The 24,084-nt window shown below is 39.7% G+C and overlaps 1 protein-coding gene across 8 annotated transcripts in view; it reads right to left on the reverse strand.

The window, feature by feature from the left end:
- Positions 1–24,084, reverse strand: part of EHBP1 (EH domain binding protein 1) — a 240,952-nt gene that overhangs the window by 135,756 nt on the left and 81,112 nt on the right. For 7 of the 8 annotated variants that reach the window (XM_068406149.1, XM_068406140.1, XM_068406131.1 and 4 more), the window contains exons 6-8: positions 15,556–15,737; positions 11,689–11,828; positions 4,637–4,759 (exon numbers count right to left, since the gene is read on the reverse strand). In XM_068406149.1, the coding sequence (XP_068262250.1) occupies positions 4,637–4,759; positions 11,689–11,828; positions 15,556–15,737 (445 nt within the window). Of the gene's footprint in view, positions 1–4,636; positions 4,760–5,463; positions 5,569–11,688; positions 11,829–15,555; positions 15,738–24,084 lie in introns of all 8 variants that reach the window. The other variant, XM_068406157.1, reaches the window with a different exon arrangement.

The following is a 24,084-nucleotide window of genomic DNA, read 5'->3' on the forward strand; positions in this document are numbered from 1 at the left end:
ATCACTTTGGCACTACCTATCTGACAATCAGCCTTCTAGTTCCCAGAGGATCTCCAAAAATCACCCTGCCCTTCAACCCACTTGCCTTTTGTAACACAAACATATTGTGACACATCCCTTAAAACCAAACAAAACCCCCACCAAAACATTACACACACCACTTTCCCCTTGGCAAAGGATGAAAGAACAAGCCACATGTGAAAGATATTTAGTTATGCTATTTACTGCACTACTGGCAGGCACACAGTCACAATGGTGATGTGAGCAGCGTAACAAACAGCACAGAATAAAAATGTTACTTCCCAGTACTTCTAGAAAGCATAATGACTGGCATCCCTATAAACCACTGATGATTTTCTATTACTTTTATTAATACTCACACCAGCAACACATTATATTTAATTAAGAAATATAAGGAGAAGGGACAGAGTAATTGTTTTCCTCTATATTGGTTCTTGTACTGCTCTCCTTAGGACTATCCCAGAAGGGTTCTGGGGTTTGGTACTGCATTGTAGCACTGTTTTCGTGTGCAGTGTAACACATGCTGCAGGGAGCTCAGAAGTCTACACACATGGTAAAGAAACACATTGGTAAAGTAAATGCTGTTTTAAATGAAAGGGAGAGGCAGTGCCAGCAAATAGTTACCCTCATGTCTCAGGTGTGTTGCAGGAAACTTGTATTGGTCATATGCAACTTCAAAATTTGCATTCCCCACCTAATTAAAAAATCATCTGGAGTGCTGAAAGTGTGTTGTTTTCTGCTTGCATTTGTTGTGTACGTTGACTTCCGCAAGTAAAGTATTTTGCACAAAAATTAACTGATTTTAGAGTTCTGTTGTAACGTGACTAAAAGACAATTCAAAAGGCAGTCCTCATGATCATCTACATATTGTCTAGTATAAAGCCGTAGAGATACACTGTTCAAAGATACTATTTTTGATTTTCCAGATTTCTAATGTCTAGCTGACCTACTAGATACAGAGGGAATTAGCCTCAATTTGACATGTCAACAAAGAAACACAACTGAAGAATTTTTTGAGGTGAGTTGTTCATATGCGCATTCACTCCACTGTGCATGTAAGATCATTTACACTAAGGACTTTTTAAACCACAGCAGCATCCAGAGACAGCTTGCTGATGACCCTCTGCCATGCACCACACCCACAGTGTGCACATGGATGCCGGGAGCACTCACGCCTTTAGTTTCTCTCCACCCCGCATTCCCAGGGTTAGGTGATTATGGGATTAGGAAGATAGAGGGAAAGTAGCTGGTTTGTGAACAGGCACAAGAAATATCTGTCTAGGAAACGAGTATCTACTGACAAGTAATCCTCCTTTCTCTTTGAGTGATTGTCAATACATACATATTCATACCCTGGGTGACTCGAAGCAGTCTTTCACTAAGCACACGGGTTACAGGCTTGATAGGAATATCCCTAGAATATCTCTGCCAAACACCACATCATGCCTCCCAGAGTCTGATGGCAAAGTCGGATGGAAAGTCTGATGGAAAGGAGGCTCCAGATGGCTGCTCTGCACATCTTGGGGAAATTAAGCAACAAATTCTACGGAAAGACTCTGAACTTTCACAAAGTCTAAATTCAAGATTTTGCCTTGTCCAGATAAAAAGATAAAGCAGACTAACATGTAGTGAATAGAAAAATATTTCATCCCTGCATGCCTAAAAGGTTTATCTCTTGATGTAAGCAGATCACAAGACAAGTGAAACAGGTAATGTGACTCTTTCAGCCTGAGAGAAAGTCTGCCTCAAACTCCTGAACCTTTGTCATGCTCCCGGGCTCCTGGGGTGGCCACCAAAAAGGTCCCATTCACTTAAGGATGCAAAAGCAAACAAGCGGACATAGTCTCAAAGAGCTTCCTAAAAAAAGACAGCGGCAATGAAAAGTTCCATTGAGGTCTGAGAGTAGAAGAAATGCCCTAAACCAGGAGGGAATATACCTGCCGCCAAATAGGAGACAAACAGGGCAGCCTTCTGCGGTAGAGCAACAGGGTAAGAACAGCCTCGAAACAGTGTAGCTTCAAAACGTAATCCAAAACAAAGGGAAATCTCCCCAAAATGGTAAGGTCTAGGTGCTCCCCATGTAGAGACACTCATCCAATCAGCCATAGAATAACACAGCAGATTCCTGCTATTGCTGAAGACCAGAACTGTCATCTAATTTGTCTCAGCCCCACTTTTTTCCCCCCTCAACTTTCTGTGGAGGAAGACCACTGGAGAAAAGGTACATGTCAAGAACGCCAAGCAAGGGAAGATGAACACAACCAGTGCCCATTATAGTGACAAGACAGCTCTGGAGTGGAAGAGCCAGCACTTCTCAAAGGTGTCTGAGATGACTAGAAGAATCCCTGGGGAGCCACTAATCATACAGTAAAAGCTTTAAAAATGCCACACCAGATGTCCCACTCTTGGTCTGATAGCCTGAAATGCCTCAGATCTTCCACTTGGTTCCATGCTCCAGGAAGACATACTGCTGTCACATGAACCTGACAGAAGCTCCATCCCTCCTGAATAAAAAACACCTTATGACACAGTAGGAAGAATCTAGTGACACCCTGTTTATCAAAATCACTGTCATGTTGTTGTACGTTGACTGCTGCATGATGGTGACAACGTGTGGGAGGAATATTTGGTACACACACACCCAACAACTCAGCATTGCTGCCCACAGCCGTGTAGATGGGACTTCTTTGGGGACCCAACGGTCTGAGCCCTGAGACTGTTCAAGTACACAGAACAGACACAGAGGAATGGAGAAGTGTCCATGACTGTGACTGAAGATGGCAATAAAGGCTAGGTGCCACCAAAGGGACCAGAATCAACTGAAAAACCATTACATACATACTCCCACATACATTGGGAGTCTTTTGGGAACATAAGCAGGCTGGAGCCTTGGATGCAGGCTGCTCATAGGGAACTTGACATGAGATGTCAGCCTACTCCGGCACTACAAAACACCACCAGTTTATAGCTCCCTGTCCCTGAGATGCGAAGGAAACGATTCTTAGTCCCTACATTTTGCGGTCAGAAGACCTGCTGCTTTCTGCCAGTACAGGTTCTCTCTGGAAAGGAAAGAAAAGCTAGGTCTGGAAAACAGCAGTTTATATAGGACGGGACTTGTATAGCTCTCTGCAGGGAGAAAGGAGCTCTTCTTTCTAGAGCAGATAAGGAAGAAAGGAATATACGCTGAGTCTCTTTGAGCAAGTTGTGTATGGACAACTAGATGGATGGGAATAGGTGTTTTATATCCTGGTTATTCTGCCTCCTTCCATGATCCTAAGGGAATTCATAGCCAAGGAACAGACGAGAAACGAAGCCAAAGATTCAGACACCAGAACCTAATCCATATATATTGGTATCTACAAAGCCAAAACAACTCACTTCTGCAGCTCTAGAAACACCTGACAACTTTATAAAGAGACAAGGGGCCGAAGATAGTGGCTTTATGGCTTCAATGGCCAAATACAAAAAATAGTGCAATGTCCCTGTTTGAGAAATATAAGCTGTGAGACTACACCACAGCCAAGGTATGACAGGACTTAGATCACCACCCCCATTGGCCTCTGTGGACTCAGAAGGCAGAAAAGCCACGTTGTGAGTAAACATTCAGCTTGTCCAGAGAAAGAGAGTAAGCACAGGTGGAAACTGCAGCTCAGAAATGCATCCTCATTAGACCTGGCATTAGAAATCCCATGGCTGTACCCTGGACTGCTCCTTCTCAGTGTGGTTCTTTTCCACCGCCATTACAGAGGGGCTGCTGGGGTTTGGTCAAAGGTGGCAAATGCTGCTTGATATTTCCTGTGAGAAGAAAAGTATTGGAGCTTTAAACAGGAAAGGTTGAGTACAGCTTCAAACTTGGGAATTAACTATGGATTGGCATTTCAAGCAGCTGCAAACTAAGAAAGTCATACACTCTTTTTTTTTGATGGCAGCAGATGGAAGCCTGCGTATCTGGACGTGGAGTTGAGGACAGTAGAGATGCCTGCTGTCTTGGTGCTCCTTTCTGGCCTTATGGCCAAAGTCTCACCAGATTAAAAACTTACAGGGGTTGTATTTCTCACTCAAACAGAACAAGAATGAGCATATCGGTCTGGAAAGGGGATTAACACCTACCACGTGGTGCAAGGCACGATGCCAAAAGGCTTAACTGAGGAAGCCATAAAAGTTAAAAAAAAAAAAGAAAAATGAAAGAGATACAATTAAATTATAATAATGAAGATTAGTGCTAACCAAGAACAGCTGTGATGCTGCAGTGAAGGCTGCAGTGAAGAAAGTTCTGATATAAACCAGCATCCACCTGGAATAGAGGCACTTGACAGTATGTGTTGCTCATTTATACCACATGAGGTGAGTATTAGTAACACACCTGATAGGTCTAGAAGTTTCTGGTTCAACTCTTAGCTGGTAGCCCCCAGTGGCAAATACACATAAGGATGTGACTCAAAGGATAAATCCATTTTCCAGTGGCAACAGAACCACTGCTATTGCTACCTCAGTACTGCATGCAATAATTGTATTTAATCAAAATAACATTTTTAATTTGTAGCCCTACCAAAAAACCCCATGTTTCATTAAGCATTTGCAATTACCAATGAATTACGTAATACAAATCTATTACCTTCTACATCAGGATCTCCAAATGGATTTAGTTCTGCTGTGTCAGGATCACCAAAAGGGTTCGTATTAGAGTTGGCCAGGTCTTGCTCCTCTTCGTCCAGAAAATTAAGCTTATTGATAAGCTCTAGAAACAAGGTGGAATATTGTTTTAATAGAGATACAAACTGCGCATCTAGCATATTTCAAGCTCAAAAAAATTCCATATCAACAGCCCCTCGAAACACTGCACCGGGGTATGGCACGAACTGCACAATTAAGCTAATACACTTCAGTGGTACACCAACAAAGAAGGAAAAAAAAAAAGTGAAATGAATGAAACGTCTCTTCGCTGATCAGAACATTACGTAACAGAAACGACTACTAAGAAAGCCTTCTATTATCTTCATTAAATAAATGTTGCAGAACATCTAACAAGCTAAATACAGAAATGTCTTCTCGGTTGTTCACATACATGTTAACTATCAGCAGGAAATTATGAGTTTTGGATGTAACATGCACTTAAAATCAGAGAGGGGACATTTTGTTAAGTTAGAGAGGTCAAGTATTATTGACTGCAAAACTAATGTTTTAGGCTTGGAGTCTGGGGGGCTTTTTTGTAATTTTTTTTCTTTCTTGTTCATTATCAGATGACAATGGAGCTGCTGAGGACATAGGCTCTTTCTCTATCATGTTGTTACCTGTTGGATGCACTACAAATTACTGAGAGTCATGCTGGGTGGAAGCACAGAGATAAAACTGACAGCTGAATACAAGCAGGAGTCAAAAGGTAACAGGTCACAGTAAATACAGACAATCAGAAACAGAAAGAAAGGAGGAAAGCTCATAGACCTTCAGAGGAACTGGCTGATTTAGCTGAAGGCATATTTGCTCGCTTTATGTAGTCATCTTGATCTTCATCTAAGCTGCTCAGAGCATTCAACTGGTTTACAATTTCTGTAAATAGAAGCCAGTCAAGACAAACGTAAGGCAAGGGCATTTAATGAAACAGAAGTGGGATGAACACTGTTACTAGAAAGAGAGTGAGTGAGGGAGAGAGAGGGTAAAAGAGAAGACACTTAAGAGTTAATTAAAAGAATACATTTAGAACGAGTCCTTACAATGATATACCTACAGCAAAGCATCTGTGTAAGTGCTTCAGTGATAGTTTAACAAGAAACTCAGTTAACAGACATAAACAAAACCTTGCCGGATTCCCAGTGTCAGCAACAGTTATTAGTTTTATGAGCATGAGTACGCACATCAGTTCAAAACGTAGATGTACTAGATATAATTTAAATACTTTTCCTGCTCGTGAAGAAAACATGAATTTTAAACCATTGTCAATCAACACAAAACAGCCCCAGAACAATTTACCTCCCTCCCAAACCCTTAAGGCTACAGAAAACTTATACACACACATACATTTTATATAGTTTATTTATTTACACACACACACTCTGATTATTTAACATTTACAATTAGTCACCATTAAATTCTGACCCTTGACAAGTTGAATTTATCTAATAGTTCTAAGAGATATGATCAGTATTGTGCTATGGGAACGCATACTGAATGTCTATATTGGTTGAATTTGCCACTCTAATGCTATGCAAGTAACACCTTACTGTTTGGTAAAATCCTATCTCACCTTCTGTCCATAGTGGAGAGCTCTGAATTGCCATGAACTAATAACTTTTAAAATGTATTAATGTTTAATTCTAACCAAGCAGTTGACACCTCCATAATTCTGGAAGGAAAGAAAGAAACAAAAACCGACTAGCTCTTAGTGGCTTCTGCCCCAAGGGGAAAAATTCCTCTCTGATCCCCCCCTAAATCAGTCCTATTTATAGCATCTGACAAATGTAGTTCCTGTAGTAATGGTGATTGAGTCTGGGGCATCTCTGAAAGACCTCAGGCACAGGTTTCTGTGGAGAGGGGACAGCTTTCCTCGTCCTTCCATCTGACAAACAGGCAGGAGAAACCTTTGCATGAGAGATGCTCCTGCTTGTTGAATATCATTGCCCCTCTGACAGATTTTTTTCATCTCCTGTCTTTTCCCAATGAAATAAATGGATGATGTCTTCTGGTGTCACCAGTGAAGTTAAAGCTACGTAGATGCCTTTACTGCACACTTCTCATGCCAATCATTCTTGGATTTCCTTTAAACTTCAATTTCTTGTGTACACAAGAAATTACTTCTTAGCAACGCTTTTAGTTCCTGCTGTTTTGAACTTGACCTTTTCTCATATGGCTTTTGTTTGGGAAAGCAAACTTTTGTCACTGACTCTCATACAGTAATTTTCATTCTATGGACTAGTAACAAGGAGTAAGATACCAGAGTGAGGTGAAAATTGAGTAGTGTCATGACTGTCTCAACTCATGTTGGTGCCCACAGCTATCCAGAACCTCCTAGCAAGGGGGACTCATGCTTTTTCACAGTGCAAAACCTTCACCAGTTCACACACTGACACAACTTCTGATTCCAGGCCTTCACACACAGCATAAAGAATGTGGACCCAAAAGCAGAGTTCAGAATCTGAAAATATTTCAGTCATATGGTTAAAAAATTCTTTTCCAAATTTAAACTGCTTTGCAAAGATACGCCAATCTGCAAATTACCAAGTGAAATGATCTGTTCTACCAATACCTATTGGACAAAAATCTATGCTGACAATGACAAAGCCACAGCAGAATTCCTCTTATCTGCACCTCCTAACTGTTCTTGACCTTAAAGCAAAAATCTTCCTAGATGGGATTACATTTATATCCAGCTACACAGAGTTAATTGCACCGTCCTCACTTCCTTATTTTTAGCTCCAACAAACAAGACTATTGTCCTAAAAAATAACACCAAAACTATCCCAAAACTTGTCATTTTCTCAATATAAAATCATATATACAACTTAGAGATCTGAACAATATAATACTATCTTCTGGGAATTTTTAAGACTCAAGATACACAATGGTAAATACCTTGCTGTACTGAAATAAAACAGCGTTGACCTTATAAAACACTAACACAAACGAATTACTAGTTTAAAACAGGCTGAGATGCTGACATGATTCACAATTTATTACACCAGCATGTGATAAAAAAACAAAACAATTACAATTCATTTTTTATTGTCAGAAAATAACAAATTAAGTTCAGAGCTTTAAAAAGAGGGAATTCTTTGATGTGGTCTGATTCACCTGGTCCCATCTGCCAACCTAAACACCCATATGCACTATAATGTTTCTCATTACAATATTAAATGGTTTATGTCATATTTTAGAGTGAGGAAATGGTAGGTTGGAGATTTATGTCCTATATTATCTTTTATAAATCTCTATCTACAAATGTATATTAGCTTGTTCTACAAGTATGTCATATAAATCACTGGGGTGGTTTTTTTCATTCTTCTCTCTAGCTCTTTTTTTTTTTTTTTTTTTAAAAGCAGCTTGGTGGTACTGACAAAGTAGATTAAAGAGTATCAGGAGTTTACCTGGGAGGTATGGTTTTGCAAATGGCAAAAAAAGGGTTACACATACTGCTCACCATTAGCTTGCTCTTGAAATATACTGGGATTCAGACTCCTGCAATAGGTAGCACATGGGCATGTTGCTGAGTCCATGTGGTGCCCCAGGACAGCCACTGTGCTCCTGTGCAGATGGAGCAGGAGGCAGCTATTAACTTCAGCACAAGGATTTAAGTATCAATTAAAACATTAAGAGAAGCAATGTATTTATTCCTACCCTAAGTTTATGAGTATGAGCCACTTCAAGTACGCTGGGATGCCTTGTCTTCAACTGAAGACTAAGGATAGAATAATTCTGGGAGGTTTAAATTCATCTATATTAATAGTATAGAAGCAAAATATTAGAAACATATTTCATGGCTACAAACATAATTTTCAACTTCACACAAAACAGAACAGTTAGGTGGAGATACACATGAACAGTTGGACTTGATGATCTTAAAGGTCCTTTCCAACCAAAACGATTCTATGATTCTATGAAAAATTTAAACAAGAAATATTTGAAAGGAAGGGGAAAAGTCTGAGATGGAGGGAGATTTTTTTAAAAAATGAAAGCCGTACTTTGAATGGAAAACATCTTTCAGTCTGATCTTAAAGTCAGTTGTACGGCAACAGCTCGCATGTTGACCACACCAAATTCCATGGTGCTTTTGAGGTAGATCAGTATTGCACCACTTACTTCATAGCTGAAGAAAGAGTGGCACACATACTTACCCAACGTTAGGTAACATCAAGGAAGAGAAGCAGCATTTCTTAACTCACCTGCACCATCTAGAGCCCCATTCAGCAGGTCTCCCTTGTTCTCCTAGCACTGGATGTATTTGTTCATCTATAAAACTGAAACTTTGGGCCCCATAAAAAAATTAGCTTTTGTACACTGCAAAAAGGAACAGTGTCTGTGATAAAGATTTGCAGCACCTCTTGTAGATGTGGCTTGAGAATGGTAACGTTTCAGTCATCAAGTCATCCAACGTTTCTGTGAGAAGACCCTGAGTCAAAAGTAGGATAATAATCCCTTCTGCTTTACTACTTACAAACATTAACCATGTAACACTCCCATCATTCCCGTACAGTAGTTATAGCCAGTATCCCCATTTTACAGTTGGGAAAACAAGCACACTGAGGCGAAGTGATTTGCCGCAGGGGGCTCTGAGTCAGTGAAGGCATTCCAGCTCGCTCAGCTGCCAACACCCTAAGATGGCAACAGATGAGAAAATGTTGGGAGCAGCAAGCTTTCAAAAGGGTTATGTAACTTCCTCAATTAACTTTATGGGATTCTGTGAACACAATTATTTTTGAAAGAATTTTTTTTTTAAAAAAAAAAGAGTACTTCACTACATCAGTTTTGTTCCATTTCCCTCTTTCTGTATTTCTTCCTATTTTTCTACAATGATTTCTACTTCTTTCTCTCTTGATTCCTCAGCTCTTCTCCTTGTGTTTTATTAGTTTTTCCCATTCATTATATTTATTACAGGAGTCACTCCAACTGCCAGTGAAATCAGTTCTTGAACACATGTTGAAATAGATCCTTTACATTTTATTATTAATGTTTACTTACTGCCCTATGTTTTATGTTCTCCCATTTGCTTGGGAAACTACGTGCACACATTCTCCTTCAACATCCCTCTCATCCTTCTCCTTGTCTAACGTGGGAAAAGTTGAACAGACTAACAGAGCAACTCAACTGTTGTAGCCAACACAAGAAGAGAAAGTCCAAGGCTGACCTTTCCCCCCTCAGGTTCCCTTAATGATGCATCTACAAAAAACTCAACCCTCCCATCCTGTATCATTAGAAAACAGTATCAGAACAGGCTGAACAATGAGCAGACATAGTGTAGCTGAGAAGTATTTATTGCTGCTGCCTTTCAAGTAGGTATTGCAATGTTTGCTTAGAACAGATAATTTTGGCCTTTACAACAACCGATGGAAAAGCTGAAATGCCTCTAAAAGAACTTGAGCTAGGACATCGTGCTGCACATCAGACAGCTCACCCTCCCCCATCTGTCTCCAGGATGTTCACTACATAGCCAAAGGATAGTGGACAGATTAATCTACATCAGCTTTTCGCTTGTTCAGTAATCGTTTGTTGGCTTGTTTAGATGCCGAATGCTGCAAAAATCAATAAAGTTGAGGAGCAAGATCTGCTTTTCAACTACTGTCCTTCTGCACATGGGTTTTCTGTAGCAGTCCTCAGTGAAGTATCTAGGCATATCTTAATAAAACACTCTGCACAATAATTTATATAGACTTTATGTAGCCTCTTCTTTATGTGCCCTTCTCTTCTCTGTGATTATCGGATGGCCTGCTGAACATGTCAGGTTTTGTTTCGTGTTCTGACCCACATCTGAATTATTCTGGTTACACTGGGAAAGGAGAAGATGACCTGGCAGAATGATTTCAGTGTGACCAGACTGGTATTTCTCCGCTCTCTGACCAAGAATACATTATCTGTGTCTCTCAAATATTTCATTCTGGACTTCTCCAATCTGCTCTGTGCCAGACACATACAGCATAAGTAGAGATTTGGTCAGGGTACAAAACATTTAATTGAATATGTAAAGCATGGAGAAAACATATTTGCATCCTTTCACAATACTAGATGTAACTACATAGTAACTGCTTCAGGCTGAACCTTTCGACTGCAACGAAAGGTCGAAAAGAAGCAATGTGTAATGTTTCATAACACCAAACCAACGTTCCTCAAGATTTTCAAGAATAGATTTGCCAATTCACTTCTCTGCTTGGGATATTTTTCCCCTCCTTAGAGTAGATTCCCTTTATTTCAACAGACATTTTTAAAGAGCACTGGCAGGCATGAAGGCTGGCACCAGAAGTTCATTTGTCTCTTCCCAATTCTTTTACACTAAGAGTTCCTACAGAACTCATCTGGAGCAGTACTACATAATGATCTCTACCAACAATTTAACATCATCACATCCTGATCTGTCTTGCATCGATTAGTTCAGCTATCCTGGACACACTAAGCATTTTCATCAGCAAGCAATTTAAATGTGGTTATACTATCTCACTTCAAACAACCTTACTATCAAATTCCGTTCAAGTCCTTTAACAGTCTCCTGATTTCATTTCCACAAGACACCGTCAACCAAAAGGCAGAAGCACGCTGCCTGGAATTACCATGTTATTGAGCAGAACCTCAGCACCTACCTACGGCACAACTCATTTCGCAGTTATTCTCACAAACTGTCTTCATTATTTCACTTCAGCTATTCCTCTTGCCTTCTCACTCACTGACCCTTTCCCTCCATCTTTTTACTTCTCTGTTCACACTGGTTCTTTGCTTCCCTAAAACACTACCTACTTAGCACACTCTCTTCTAAAAACAGGACACACACACACAAATCAATGCTCTTAAATTCACAAATATTAAACTTCGTTATGCATGGGTCCCTCTTCAATCAAACTATCCTAAGTTTTGTTTTGGTTGGGATTTTTTAAGAGTTAAATACAAATACAGCCTAAGGATAAAATCCACAGAACATAGTTGGCAATTAGCAAAGGAACTATATTTTATCACCCCTGTGGCAAAACCAACCTGTAATTTTTGCAGCCTTTTCCTCTTGATTCACTCTGTTTTCTTCATCTTCTTCATTGTCTTCCTCAAAATCATCTAGATTTCCAATATCAGCTTGTTTCATACTCATCAAACTAGCCAGGCTTTGCATGTCTTCATCCCTAAATAACAAATTTCAAACGAGGCATTAAAATGCAGCCTGTTAATACCACATCTGACACTACTGCATTATTAAAAATCCTTTAAAATATTTTTATGCTTTCTTTTCTTCAGGGAGGTCTCTGATCTCAGATCTGATCTTGAATATAGTGAAAGCACAAAATTAATACACTCATGTATATTAATTTCTGCAGGGAAAGTTTTCTACTAACAAAAATCTAAAGGGTAAAAAAAGTGCTGCCTTGCTTTATGAGTTAATTTAATGACTGCTTCTTAAAATTTTAAACCATTCCAGAAACGCTAGTAAACACTTATCTGGTCTTCTTTGGTTAAAGTGAAATGTTTGGGCAGACTTACTGTCATATGCTGCACGTGACACCTATCACTACATTTATTCAGAACTCCTGATGCTGTTACAGAAATTAAAATCCCTTTTCTAAATACCTGAATTCATTAACAAGATAAAAACCCATTACCTATCAATGGCCAATTTCAATTCTTATTTGACTGTATTACATATATATATATCTTTCACATAACTGTACCTTTCATATCAAATACATGTTTGATGAAAAGATGGCAGCAGGCAAAGATTCAGAGAAACAGATGTTCTACGTTTGTTTCATAAAAAACCCAAGATTTTTGAAGTACATGATGTCATTCTTGAAGCAACAGCAGTCTTGCCTCTTCTCTTTTAAAACTATTTCAATAGGTTTATTGGGATTAATCAAATTTTTTTTTGGCTCCTTACCATAAGACAGACTGGGGACTGCCTGGCTAGGAAGCACCTCTGCTGAAAACAGTCTGGGCATCTTGGTGGAGAGCAAGCTCAAGGAGAGCCGGCACTATGCCCTGGCAGCCAAAGGAGGCAAACAGCATCCTGAGACACATTAAAACAGGACCATAAAAGCAGTAGACTGAGGGAAGTCATGACCCCTTTTACTTGGAGTCATTGGACTGCATCTAGGGTACTTCACCCAGTGTTGGGTCCCACAGCACAGGGAAAAGGTGTTGATAAACTGGAGCAAGGTCAGCTCCAGAGGGCCATTGAGATGGCTGGGGGCTGGAGCATTTGCCCTACAAAGAGAGGCTGAGGGAAATGGACTTCTTGAGCCTGGAGAAGAGATGGCTTCAGGAGGACCTAGCAGCAGCCTGTCAGCATTGTTGAGAAGACCGTGGTGCAAGGCAGGAGGATGAGAGAGAGTGGACATAGAGATTGAAACCAGAGAGGTTCTGATCTGATGTGAGAAAAAAGTCAGAACAGTCATCAACAAACAGCAGGATGGGTTCCCCAGAGAGGTTGTGCAGTCTCCATTCTTGAGGGTTTTCAAGCCCAAGTGGGATAAAGCCCAGAGCAAACTGATCTGATCACACAGATGACTGCTTTAAGCTGGAGGCTGGACTAGATACCTCTACAGGTCCCTTCCAACCTGAATTATTCTATGTTCTTTGGAGTTGATCATGATAAAAGCAGATGCACAGATTTTGTGCCTAACAATGACAAGAAAACCATACGAATTATTTTAAAGGTACCACTAATAGGAATAAAAATGACGTACTAATCATGCCTCAAATCTGCACAGAAACACAGAGGCACTTAAAACATGGGATTAAACTCAGTGATTTAACATGTCGTTAAAATCAGAAACTCTTTGGGGCAATCATTTCCTACTGTGTGAGTTCAAAATAATCAGCACTACAGAACCTGCAGTTACGTAGGACAACTAAGTACTTCTATAAAAAGTATTAATAATAATAAATATAAAGTAAGTAACTATCAGGAAGTCACAAAGATCTTTCTGTTCATGCAGAATCCTCAAGGTTTCATCTTCCTGTTTTGATAACCAATAGGTTAAATCAGCTCTTTAAGCACAGGGGGAAAAAATGTAGCATCCTATAACTGCATTGATGGGCAGGCTCTTTTATGCACTGAAGACAAAATGCTGGGAGCAGTTAGCACACAGATCTTGTATATCACATGTTCACGTAAAGTTTAGAAATGAAAAGGTCTCCAAAGTACTATTTCTTTTTACCATCCTTTCTGTATTCATACTTTATAATATTTTTTTTTCTGTGTTTTAGAAACAGATGATTTTTGGTACTGCACAGCAACAGGTTGCAGCATTTTCTTTCAAAAAATGCATAAAATAAAAGGTGAATGTCACTTTATGGAACTACAACAGTTTGGAAAAGGTGTAAGCAAACCTTGGCCTAGCTACCTTTTCTTTCAGTTCATGTATCTGACACCTAAATTCTCTCTTTTATTTTGACCAATAAGACAGTCTCTATTTACACATACTGGAAACCAATGCCTTCACAAACAGCAGACTATTTTTTTTTCATGTCCCTGGTTCAAGGCAATATTAAAGCCCTGTTTTTAACTTACAGTCTACCTGACTTACAGTCTTGAGCCTGAAATGTATCGATTTTAATGGGAAGAAGGTATATATGATCCTAAATAGATCAGCATTTACAAATTATGGCCTCAAAAAGCAACAAGAGCCTAGCATAGCTATTTACTGTATAGTTCATGGATGTTGGTTGTTCCAAAAAAGTTAAGAGGTTATCAGATACTGACTTTTTCGTTCCCATTTTGAGCTGCAATATCATGTTAAACCACAGCTAAATACTTCAAAATATCATTCTTATATGGTAGGCCAAAATGTGGTTCACAAGAGGTTAATCAGAGAAAGGAAACAGTAATTAACGCATCTGTGGCTTCCAAAGCATGTAGACAAAAAACCTTTTTGTGTCAAAACTATGCCTTAACATGGCAGTCTGGAAAGCTGTTAATGCAACAGCTTTGAGGCACTTGTATTTCAGTGGACAATGTCTATAAGTGCATTCAAAATCCTGAAAGCTATAAGTAAACTGTTAGCCTTTTGGAAAGAAAAAGAAATTCAAAAAGAGGTAAAAGAACAACTAGAGCAGTAGCTTCCCCATCTACCTCTTTTTGTTCTGCCATTCTCACATTCCCATATTCTAGAGACAGAAAGGAAAAGCAAAACAGGATGGGTGACAAACAATCCATCCTCCAGCCACATGAAGTTGTCAACAACTGACACCTTGAATCTGACAGAAATTGCAGGAGAGGTTACAGGATCTGTAAAAATAATCTGTATCCTCTGCCCTCCAAATGCTGTTGAAATAAGGGACAGAATCAGGTGAGGGAGTAGGGCGGGAGTGGTAATCAGTGCCCAATTGAACTCTTTTCACAGGATGTTCTTGTGTTCAACCCAAATCTTACTTCTGACTCCACCCTCTCTCACCTTACAACTGACTTTGTCCTTCTTTCATTCTTTGTGAAATATAAATAGGTTAAATACAAATAAGTTCTCCTTCCCACATTTCCCTTGCAGTCTGCTAAGGCTATTGTTGGATGAACACACACATGTACACAAACATACACTCCTACTGATTTCAGACCTGTAGATATTTTTAAGCTGCTATTATTTAAAATGTCTATAACGGTAGAGGACAAGCCATTTATCTCTGAAGAACACAAGACTAAAATCAGAGTAAGAAACAACGTTTAGTCAGCTAAGAAACAAAGTATGGCAGGAATGATAGGTATGCTGAAGGATACTCTCAAATCCTGCCATTCTATACAGAAAGAGCTCTTTATCCACAGAATTCTTTGAAAACGAACACAAAGCAGGCTACCTGGTTTAAAAAAAAACAAAAACAAAAACAAAAACACAAACACAACCAAAAAACCCAACAACTTACGTGGCTTTTCCTTCCCTCAGGAAAATACAAGATAAAGAGAACTGTAATGTGGCAGATACCACTTTCTTAGACAAAGGCTTGAATTTTAACTTGACATCTGTCTGTGTAGGCATGGGGCTTGCATATTGCTTCATGTTGATGCTGCTGGTGGCAAGCGCTTTTCTGCGTCCAGAAGGAGATTCCTGAAAGCAAAGGAAAAAGAAAACTAATGTAAAAGGTTCTGTTACACTAAAACCTGCATGTGCATAAAACAAAAGATATGCTTATTAAATTTGCATCATTCTTTTTTCAAGTACACAGGCAGCAGAGATTCCTATGGTCCTTTCTAGAGACAGAAACCCATTTCTTAAACTAGGTCAGCCACTAATGGTGGTTCCTAGAACACTTGCTTAGGGCAATGGAAAAAAAAAAGGTTATTCATTGTGATTAGTGGTCTTCCATATGAGAACCTCTGTCTTTAAGGGCTTGAGCTTGTAGTAGCATCCACAGCACACATCCATCTAAGCAAACGGGAATATATCTCCATTCCTTCTGAAAGCAATCTGGATTAGTTTTATCCAAACTTGGATAGTCCTGGACTAGGACTTCCAACCTATGGAAGACATGGGTTTCAATTATGCATATATTTCTTTTATGTAACAGTATGAAGCCATCAAGCTAATATGTTGAATTGCTATCTGTGTTCAATGCTCATATATAATGCCTGAATATTTTCCAAAGCAATGGTACTTCTCACTAGTGTTGTACATGTATTATTAAGAGTGACAGGTTTCTGAAATTAAGGTTGACAATGCTTCCAAAAATATTGATAAAAATTTTGCAAGGGGAAAAAAAATAAAAAGCAAGAAAAGAGTAAGAGAAAAGCCTAAGTTCTATTTCAAAAGCCTAAGTTGTATTTCAAGATAAAGGTGTTGCTCAGAGTTTCATAATACAGACAAATTAATCTAAAATGCATCTAAGAATCTACTCTCTTGTTCCATCTAATATCAGCATCAGCAGCAAAGGAACGATTATATGTAATAAAGATCCAGTAACAAAAATAAAACAAAAAAGCCCTGCTGTTAACTCTTTTGAAAAATGTTCTCACAATAAGACTACATTTTACTGCAGTTGACAATTTGTGTTGAATAAAGAACACTAATTTAATCAAAACATTCAAGCATCCTTTTCCAAAGTACTTGACATTTCCGCCCAGTAGAATAAGTCAGAATGTAATGTCATCCCCAAAGAATACCTTGTTTAAAAAACTAGCCTTATCTGTCAGATTATGCACAGCAATATTATACAGAACTATTAGTGCATGTAGATACCTTATGAATGAATTTCAAAAATGCATCAAACACTTGAGAAGGATTTAGGCCCTCTCAGAAGAAATACTTTAGAATATGCAAATACTCTCAACTGAATCACGTTGAACAGATGTGACCATCACAAACAATACGAGTGCTCTTTCCCCGGCCGCAACTGTCAATCAAAGAGCGAGATTAAGGTCCAAGGTTCTGACAATGTGTAAAATGAAAAGTATGATCAGGGAGTTTCAATTATTACACAGATATGAACAACAGTAATCTGTTATTGTACCACACCTTTAGAATAACTAAACATTACAACTCATTATACCGAACGCAAGATTTACTGCAGCGCTTGTTCAGAAAGCAACGTGAGAGACGCAGCACTTCTTTTTTTGCGTGCTCTCCAGGTAAATGTAGGGAAGCAGTTTGCATCTTAACAGCAACTTGCTTCATAAAACTAAACTTTCAATATTCATACTACGGTGTAAAAACGGTGGTCAAGGTAAATAGAAAGAAAGTTTGCTTAAACCTCTTGTAGGGTTTTTTTTTAAGTATCTTTAGAGAAAACTTGCATATATAATGTAGTGTGCAAGTATTTATGCAAATGGCATGGTAAAAACTACTCGCCAATGCTAGTGCATGTGTTTTTGAGCCAAAGAGAACAGAAGCAACCAGAAATTAAAAAGTAGCTTGGAGCCACATGGAGAAGACAAGGGGGCAACGGGTACAAGTTGCACCAGGAGGTTTCTTCTTGATACCAGTCAGACATTTTTTACGGCAAGAACATTCATTCACAAGAACAACCTCCCCAGGGACGTCGTAGAGTCCCCATCGCGGGAGGTTTTCAAGATGCAACTGGACAGGGTGCTAGATAATCTCATTTAGGCTCCCTTTCCCATGAAAGATTGGACCAGATGATCTTTCCAGGTCCCTTCCAACCTGAGCTGTTCTACAGTTGTATGAGTCTTCTTTGAGTATGCCCCCACCTGCAGTCAGGCCAAAGGAAAACATTCCATCCATGGGCTATAACGACTAGGAAACATTTGTCACACTTTGGACTTGACTCTTCTTTGAATCAGCTGGGATGAGCTTATGCTCGCAGACAAAAACCAATTGTAGCCTAGCTGGTTTTTAATCTGTATTATGGTACCAGTGTTATTCTTAGCGAAATGATAGGTAGGCTCATAACTTGAATATGTGGACTCTTCATTTGTTCACTATGCAATTAAGTTTTCCTTTAAAAAAAAAAAAAAGTTGTGGGTTTGTTTTTTTTTCCCCTTTTTAAAGAAGATGCATGTCTGCTGTCATGTCCTCACTCCCCTTCATCAATGAAAACATCCAAGAAAAGCTCAGGTGTATCTATACCCACTGAGAAACAGGTGTAGCGAACAAATCACGAACACGAGTACTTGCTTGCAGCCTTCTGGATGAACCTCTGATCAGCCACACTACGCCTGGATTCTGACGTACTCTTTGCAGTTTGGCTATGAAAATCACTTCCCAGCAGCTGTAAACATCCCCAATTTAACAAAGACTTAGATTATTTCCTTGTGTAGCTACCAATGCCTTCTCAGTGCTGGCTCACCAGTTACATACACACTATGCTACAAGAGCAACACACAGACCTCCCAAGAGGTCCCTGTGAGGTATCACAGGGAACACAAATAGGCTTCAGTGACTCCAAGAAACAGAAGGTGTATTTGAGGGCAGAGCTACCTTCTCTTGTTACAAACACACCACCTTATCTGATAACATAATTGAGATGCATGTAATCTTTATCAAGGTGGTTTTACTAAAAAAGTAAAAGCAAACAAGCAAAGCCAGCCCAAAGATTAATCTGAAGTGAAGAGAAAGGACAAAGCATTAAACTTTGCAAGCATCCAAAAGCTGGATATGGACATCAAGGCAGTAGAATGTTTGAATGATGTGGAATTATATTTTCATTTAATATCTATTTATTGTATAAACAATCGTCTTGGCATTTGCAGCTTCAGATTATCTGGATCAGAGAGTGAATAAGAGATGTGAATCAGGAAGAGGTGAAGTTCTCGCAGTGAAGATCATCATCAACAATTCCTTGTGAAATCTGATGGTGTTAGCTGGTGTAGAGGAGGAGGGAGATAAGAGTGCAGGCAGCTGTGTGCCAGTACAAAGGGGAGAAGCCAGCCATGTGCAAGAAGATTCTCTTAGCACTAAATATCCTGAGGTCCTGTGAAGAATAAGGCATAGTTGGCAATGAAGTTCAGTCTTCCTGAGAAAGGGATTCATTTCATAATCTTTTTGTGAGCCAAAGACAGATGTCAACTTTTCAGGTTCCAATTGCCTATAAAAATCCAAATTTGTAAATTTACCATATTAAAAAAAAGGAAAAAAAAAACGAAAAACCAAACAAAAGTAGACAGTCTCTGATCTTTCAAGTTTTATTTTTCTTAACGTGTGAGTTTAAGTACATCCTCCTACTCTCCCAGAAAATTGTGTTAGAAGCGTTGTAAAGTTTTCTCCTTTTAAGCTTTATAGGCTTGGCCTTACATGGGCTTAGCTATATGAGTAGAGTGGGGGAAACTTCTTTTTTTGCCCCTGGGAAGGATATCCTCAAGGTGCTTAGGTCCATGACTGATTTCACAATGGATTATGTTTTCTACTCTGACACACAACCAACTTTTCAAAAATTGTTTTTAAATGTCAGAACATGCTAATAACCACTTCTTACAAAGGCTGCAACATTTTCTTCAAAAAAAGTACATGCTTCTTATAATACAATCTGAGTTATTCCAGAACCATAGAGACATTTTCTTGCAGAAGAATAAATAATTCCTAAATCAGCAGAGACAAAATAATCCAAGAAATACCTCTGATGGCGTATACAGGAACAGCTCAGCAGTAGGCTGGAATGAGTTATTTCAAACAGAAGCACACTTTGGTAAGATAACTAACTATGTAACATCCATTTAATAGTAAAAGTCTGATCTGGTGTTAACTTGTGTCTCGTATGAGCACATGGAGTTTTGTGGAAGGTAAAGCTGGAATCCCAGTGCAAGTATTGTAATTGCTCAACTTTTCTGATTTTAACTATATAATCAAAGTTTAAAACGCGTAAGGCTCAATTATCCCCCCAGGTATTTTACATACATGTGACTGTCAGAGCTTCCACATCACATTTTGTGAAAGGGTGCATGGAAAAGTCAATTTTGAAGTCACAAGAGGAAAACAATCCATGTGATAATAGAGAGAGGCGACAAAATACTCAACAACACTTAACTATCAAGACGAAGTTCATTCTGTAATAAAATAGTAATTTGGAAACTCCTTATATTTTAAGAAAGGCAATGCATTATACAAATAAAATCAACTATGATATTTGAATATCACAGAAAGATAGAAGATAACCTATAATACCTGTAAAATACAAATTTCTAGGTTATCTTCCAGCTCAAACATAGTACTGTGTGTGAGAATGGGCACTGTTTGCTTCATAAGATAATACGTGGAATACTGGTTAACAATCTTTTTTTGTTGTTTTATGTTTGTTGCTGTAGGGTTCTAGCAACAGAAGCAACATACTGGAAAAAAATGAATTCTTTCAGAAATCAATACATGATTAAAAAAAGAACGAGTTGGTATGATAGCAGAAACTACCGAAACCTGTCTTCTTGCATAACAGAATAATGGCTCTGCTGGGTCGACCAAAGGCTCTGAGGAACCTGTATATTATTTATGAAGTATATTGTTTACAAAGTGATCATTATAATTTACTTAAAGAAGAGTAAAAACCATACATAAACATATAGCAATACTTCTCCAGAATATTCTCCTGTGTTGGGGAATTTCTGCTTTTGTATTGTATGCTTTTATGCCTTTCTCTCACAAGTAGCTCCAGCCCCCTTGACAGTCTCCTCCTACTACTCCCCTTAGTCCCTGAAATGCCTCCAGCATACACCATATTTTGTGTAAAATAACCCTGTGCACTACACCAAGCTGTATCAGCTGGGGAAGCAGCGGGATGTGGCATGTGGCTGGCTCTGCACTATGCTGACTGGGTGGTTGATACTTGTGTATCCTGGTACTTTAGGAAACATAGCAAAATATTAAAAATCTGGAGTAAGAAGAAAAGCTCAAAGCTGGCAAAACAAAAATTAATATAGAAAATAGAAAGACTTCCTAATACCCTGGAGTACTTTGAGCCTCACCCCGGAAAGGTGATGGAGCAACTTGTTCTTGGTGCTGTCTCTAGGCACATCAAGGATAGGGGGATCATTAGGGGCAGTCAACATGGCTTCACCAACGGGAAGTCTTGCTCAACCAACTTGATAGCCTTTTATGAGGATGTTACCCGGTGGATAGATGATGGTAAAGCTGTGGATGTGGTCTATCTCGATTTCAGTAAAGCGTTTGACACGGTCTCCCACAGCATCCTCGCAGCTAAACTGGGGAAGTGTGGTCTGGATGATTGGGTAGTGAGGTGGATTGTGAACTGGCTGAAGGAAAGAAGCCAGAGAGTAGTGGTCAGCGGGACAGAGTCCAGTTGGAGGTCTGTGTCTAGCGGAGTTCCGCAAGGGTCGGTTCTGGGACCAGTTCTATTCAATATATTCATTAATGACTTGGATGAGGGATTAGAGTGCGCTGTCAGCAAGTTCGCTGATGACACAAAACTGGGAGGAGTGGCTGAGATGCCGGAAGGCTGCGCAGCCATTCAGAGAGACCTGGACAGGCTGGAGAGTTGGGCGGGGAGAAATTTAATGAAATATAACAAGGGCAAGTGTAGAGTCCTGCATATGGGCAAGAACAACCCCATGTACCAGTACAAGTTGGGGACAGAGCTGTTGGAGAGCAGCGTAGGGGAAAGGGACCTGGGGGTCCTAGTGGACAACAGGATGACCATGAGCCAGCAGTGTGCCCTTGTGGCCAAGAAGGCCAATGGCATCCTGGGGTGTATTAGAAGGGGTGTGGTCAGCAGGTCGAGAGAGGTTCTCCTCCCCCTCTACTCTGCCCTGGTGAGGCCACATCTGGAATATTGTGTCCAGTTCTGGGCCCCTCAGTTCAAGAAGGACAGGGAACTGCTAGAGAGAGTCCAGCGCAGAGCCACGAAGATGATTAAGGGGGTGGAACATCTCCCTTATGAGGAGAGGCTGAGGGAGCTGGGTCTCTTTAGCTTAGAGAAGAGGAGACTGAGGGGTGACCTCATTAATGTTTATAAATATGTAAAGGGCAAGTGTCATGAGGATGGAGCCAGGCTCTTCTCAGTGACATCCCTTGACAGGACAAGGGGCAATGGGTGCAAGCTGGAGCACAGGAGGTTCCACTTAAATTTGAGGAAAAACTTCTTTACTGTAAGGGTGACTGAACACTGGAACAGGCTGCCCAGAGAGGTTGTGGAGTCTCCTTCTCTGGAGACATTCAAAACCCGCCTGGACGCGTTCCTGTGTGATATGGTCTAGGCAATCCTGCCCCGGCAGGGGGATTGGACTAGATGATCTTTCGAGGTCCCTTCCAATCCCTAACATTCTGTGATTCTGTGATTCTGTGATTCTGAATTCAGACAAAGAAATATGTAAACCAAGCAATATTACATAAACCAATAGAAGTTGCATTCCTTTTTAGTACAGAAGAATATTAGTAATAATGAATTCACTTAATTCCAGATTTCTAAGCACACTGTATGTGCTTGCACAGACTTTAAAAACATTGTCATCTCAGATAGCAGCAGAGGTGCAATCCACTGGTGCCGCTACTGATGTGGCTGTTTCTAACCAACTTCTGGCCTTTAACGTGGCATCAGTACACGTGGTTGAGGAGCTAGCAGGGATATGTGAATGCAACACGCAAGTCAACAAGAACCTACTCTAAAGAGAGATAAAATAATGTCAATCAGAAGCCACATAGCTGCAAGTAGCACAGGGCCAGGCTGGGATGAGCTCTCACTGCATGGGAGCACCTTGCACTCAGCTCTGCCAAAGTCAGAAGACCTATAGTACGCACACAGACATACACTGCAAACAGGGATTTAAATAGCTACGGATGGGTTTTCAAGGAGCAGTCCCCAACACTATCCCTCCACAGCATTTTAAGTTACTTCCACAAGCCCTCAAACTACCATCATATTACAAATTTTGGGGTAGAAAAAGGAAAAATTAACACTGGCCAAACCGCAGTCAGTTCAAATGAAGCCAATGAAGCTGCGTTTACCGTCACAGCTACAGGACCCAGGTCCCACTTATCACACAAATTTCTGTCTTTCAGTAATGCAACCGTGCATCATTCTCTTCCCCAACATCATGACTCTGAGCGGTGTCAGATATCACAAAGTTACTCTATAGTAAGTGCCACCCTTACATAAAGGTCTGCCTAACGCAAAGCATCCACGTAGCCTGATGTCTTTCTACAAGAATAATGTGAAGCAATGCTATGATGCACTAGCCTTTTCTAGGCATCATCACCCATCTTCCTCTACTAAAGCAGACCTTTCATAGCAAATAGGACTAAAATACTGACAAAGGTACTAAGGACCACAGATATTCTGTACCACACATACAAAACAAAACAGCCCATTTTTACTTGGAAGATGATGATCACAGATGACAGTCATGTCACACTATCAAACAGTGCCCAACTCTCTTCTGAATGAAGCAAGTCAAAAGATTAACACCTCCATACGAAAGGTTTGAACTCAGACTTTTAGTTTAAAGGAGACCCTAATAATGGAATAATGCAAATTTCACGCAGTCTTCTTTCCTTAAAAATGTATTTTTAATGACCTTGTGTCCTGTAATTACCAACTGCCTGGTAAGCCTTCTTCAAGGTTATATATAGAGAAGTGCAAATAAGTAAAAAAACAGCCTTGTATTTTCTTTTAAACTGGCTTCAGGCTTCTAGAGTTACACAGAAACAAAAAAATTGGCCAGGTTTTGTTCACAGGTGTACATTTCTCTGGGTTATTTGTGCTGGGGAGAAAGAACACCTCCACAGAAAACAGCAGGAATGTATTTTACCTCTCCACACCTGAACTCAGCTTAGCCTATAGAGACCTTCGACCCCTGCTTGCACTGCAGTCTTTAATCCCCGAGACTCGAGTGCCCTCCTTTCGATAACACCTGTTGAGACAAATGCAGCAAAAATATTTCCATTCAGCAGAAACTCAGATCAAATAGTACTGTACTTAATTATTAGATACTAAATGATCCCTCTTTAATAGAAATATATTAAGTAATGCGTAAGTGACTATACAAACATTACCGCGGAA

Source organism: Nyctibius grandis, chromosome 1 (assembly GCF_013368605.1).
Source record: "Nyctibius grandis isolate bNycGra1 chromosome 1, bNycGra1.pri, whole genome shotgun sequence".
Taxonomy (NCBI): domain Eukaryota; kingdom Metazoa; phylum Chordata; class Aves; order Nyctibiiformes; family Nyctibiidae; genus Nyctibius; species Nyctibius grandis.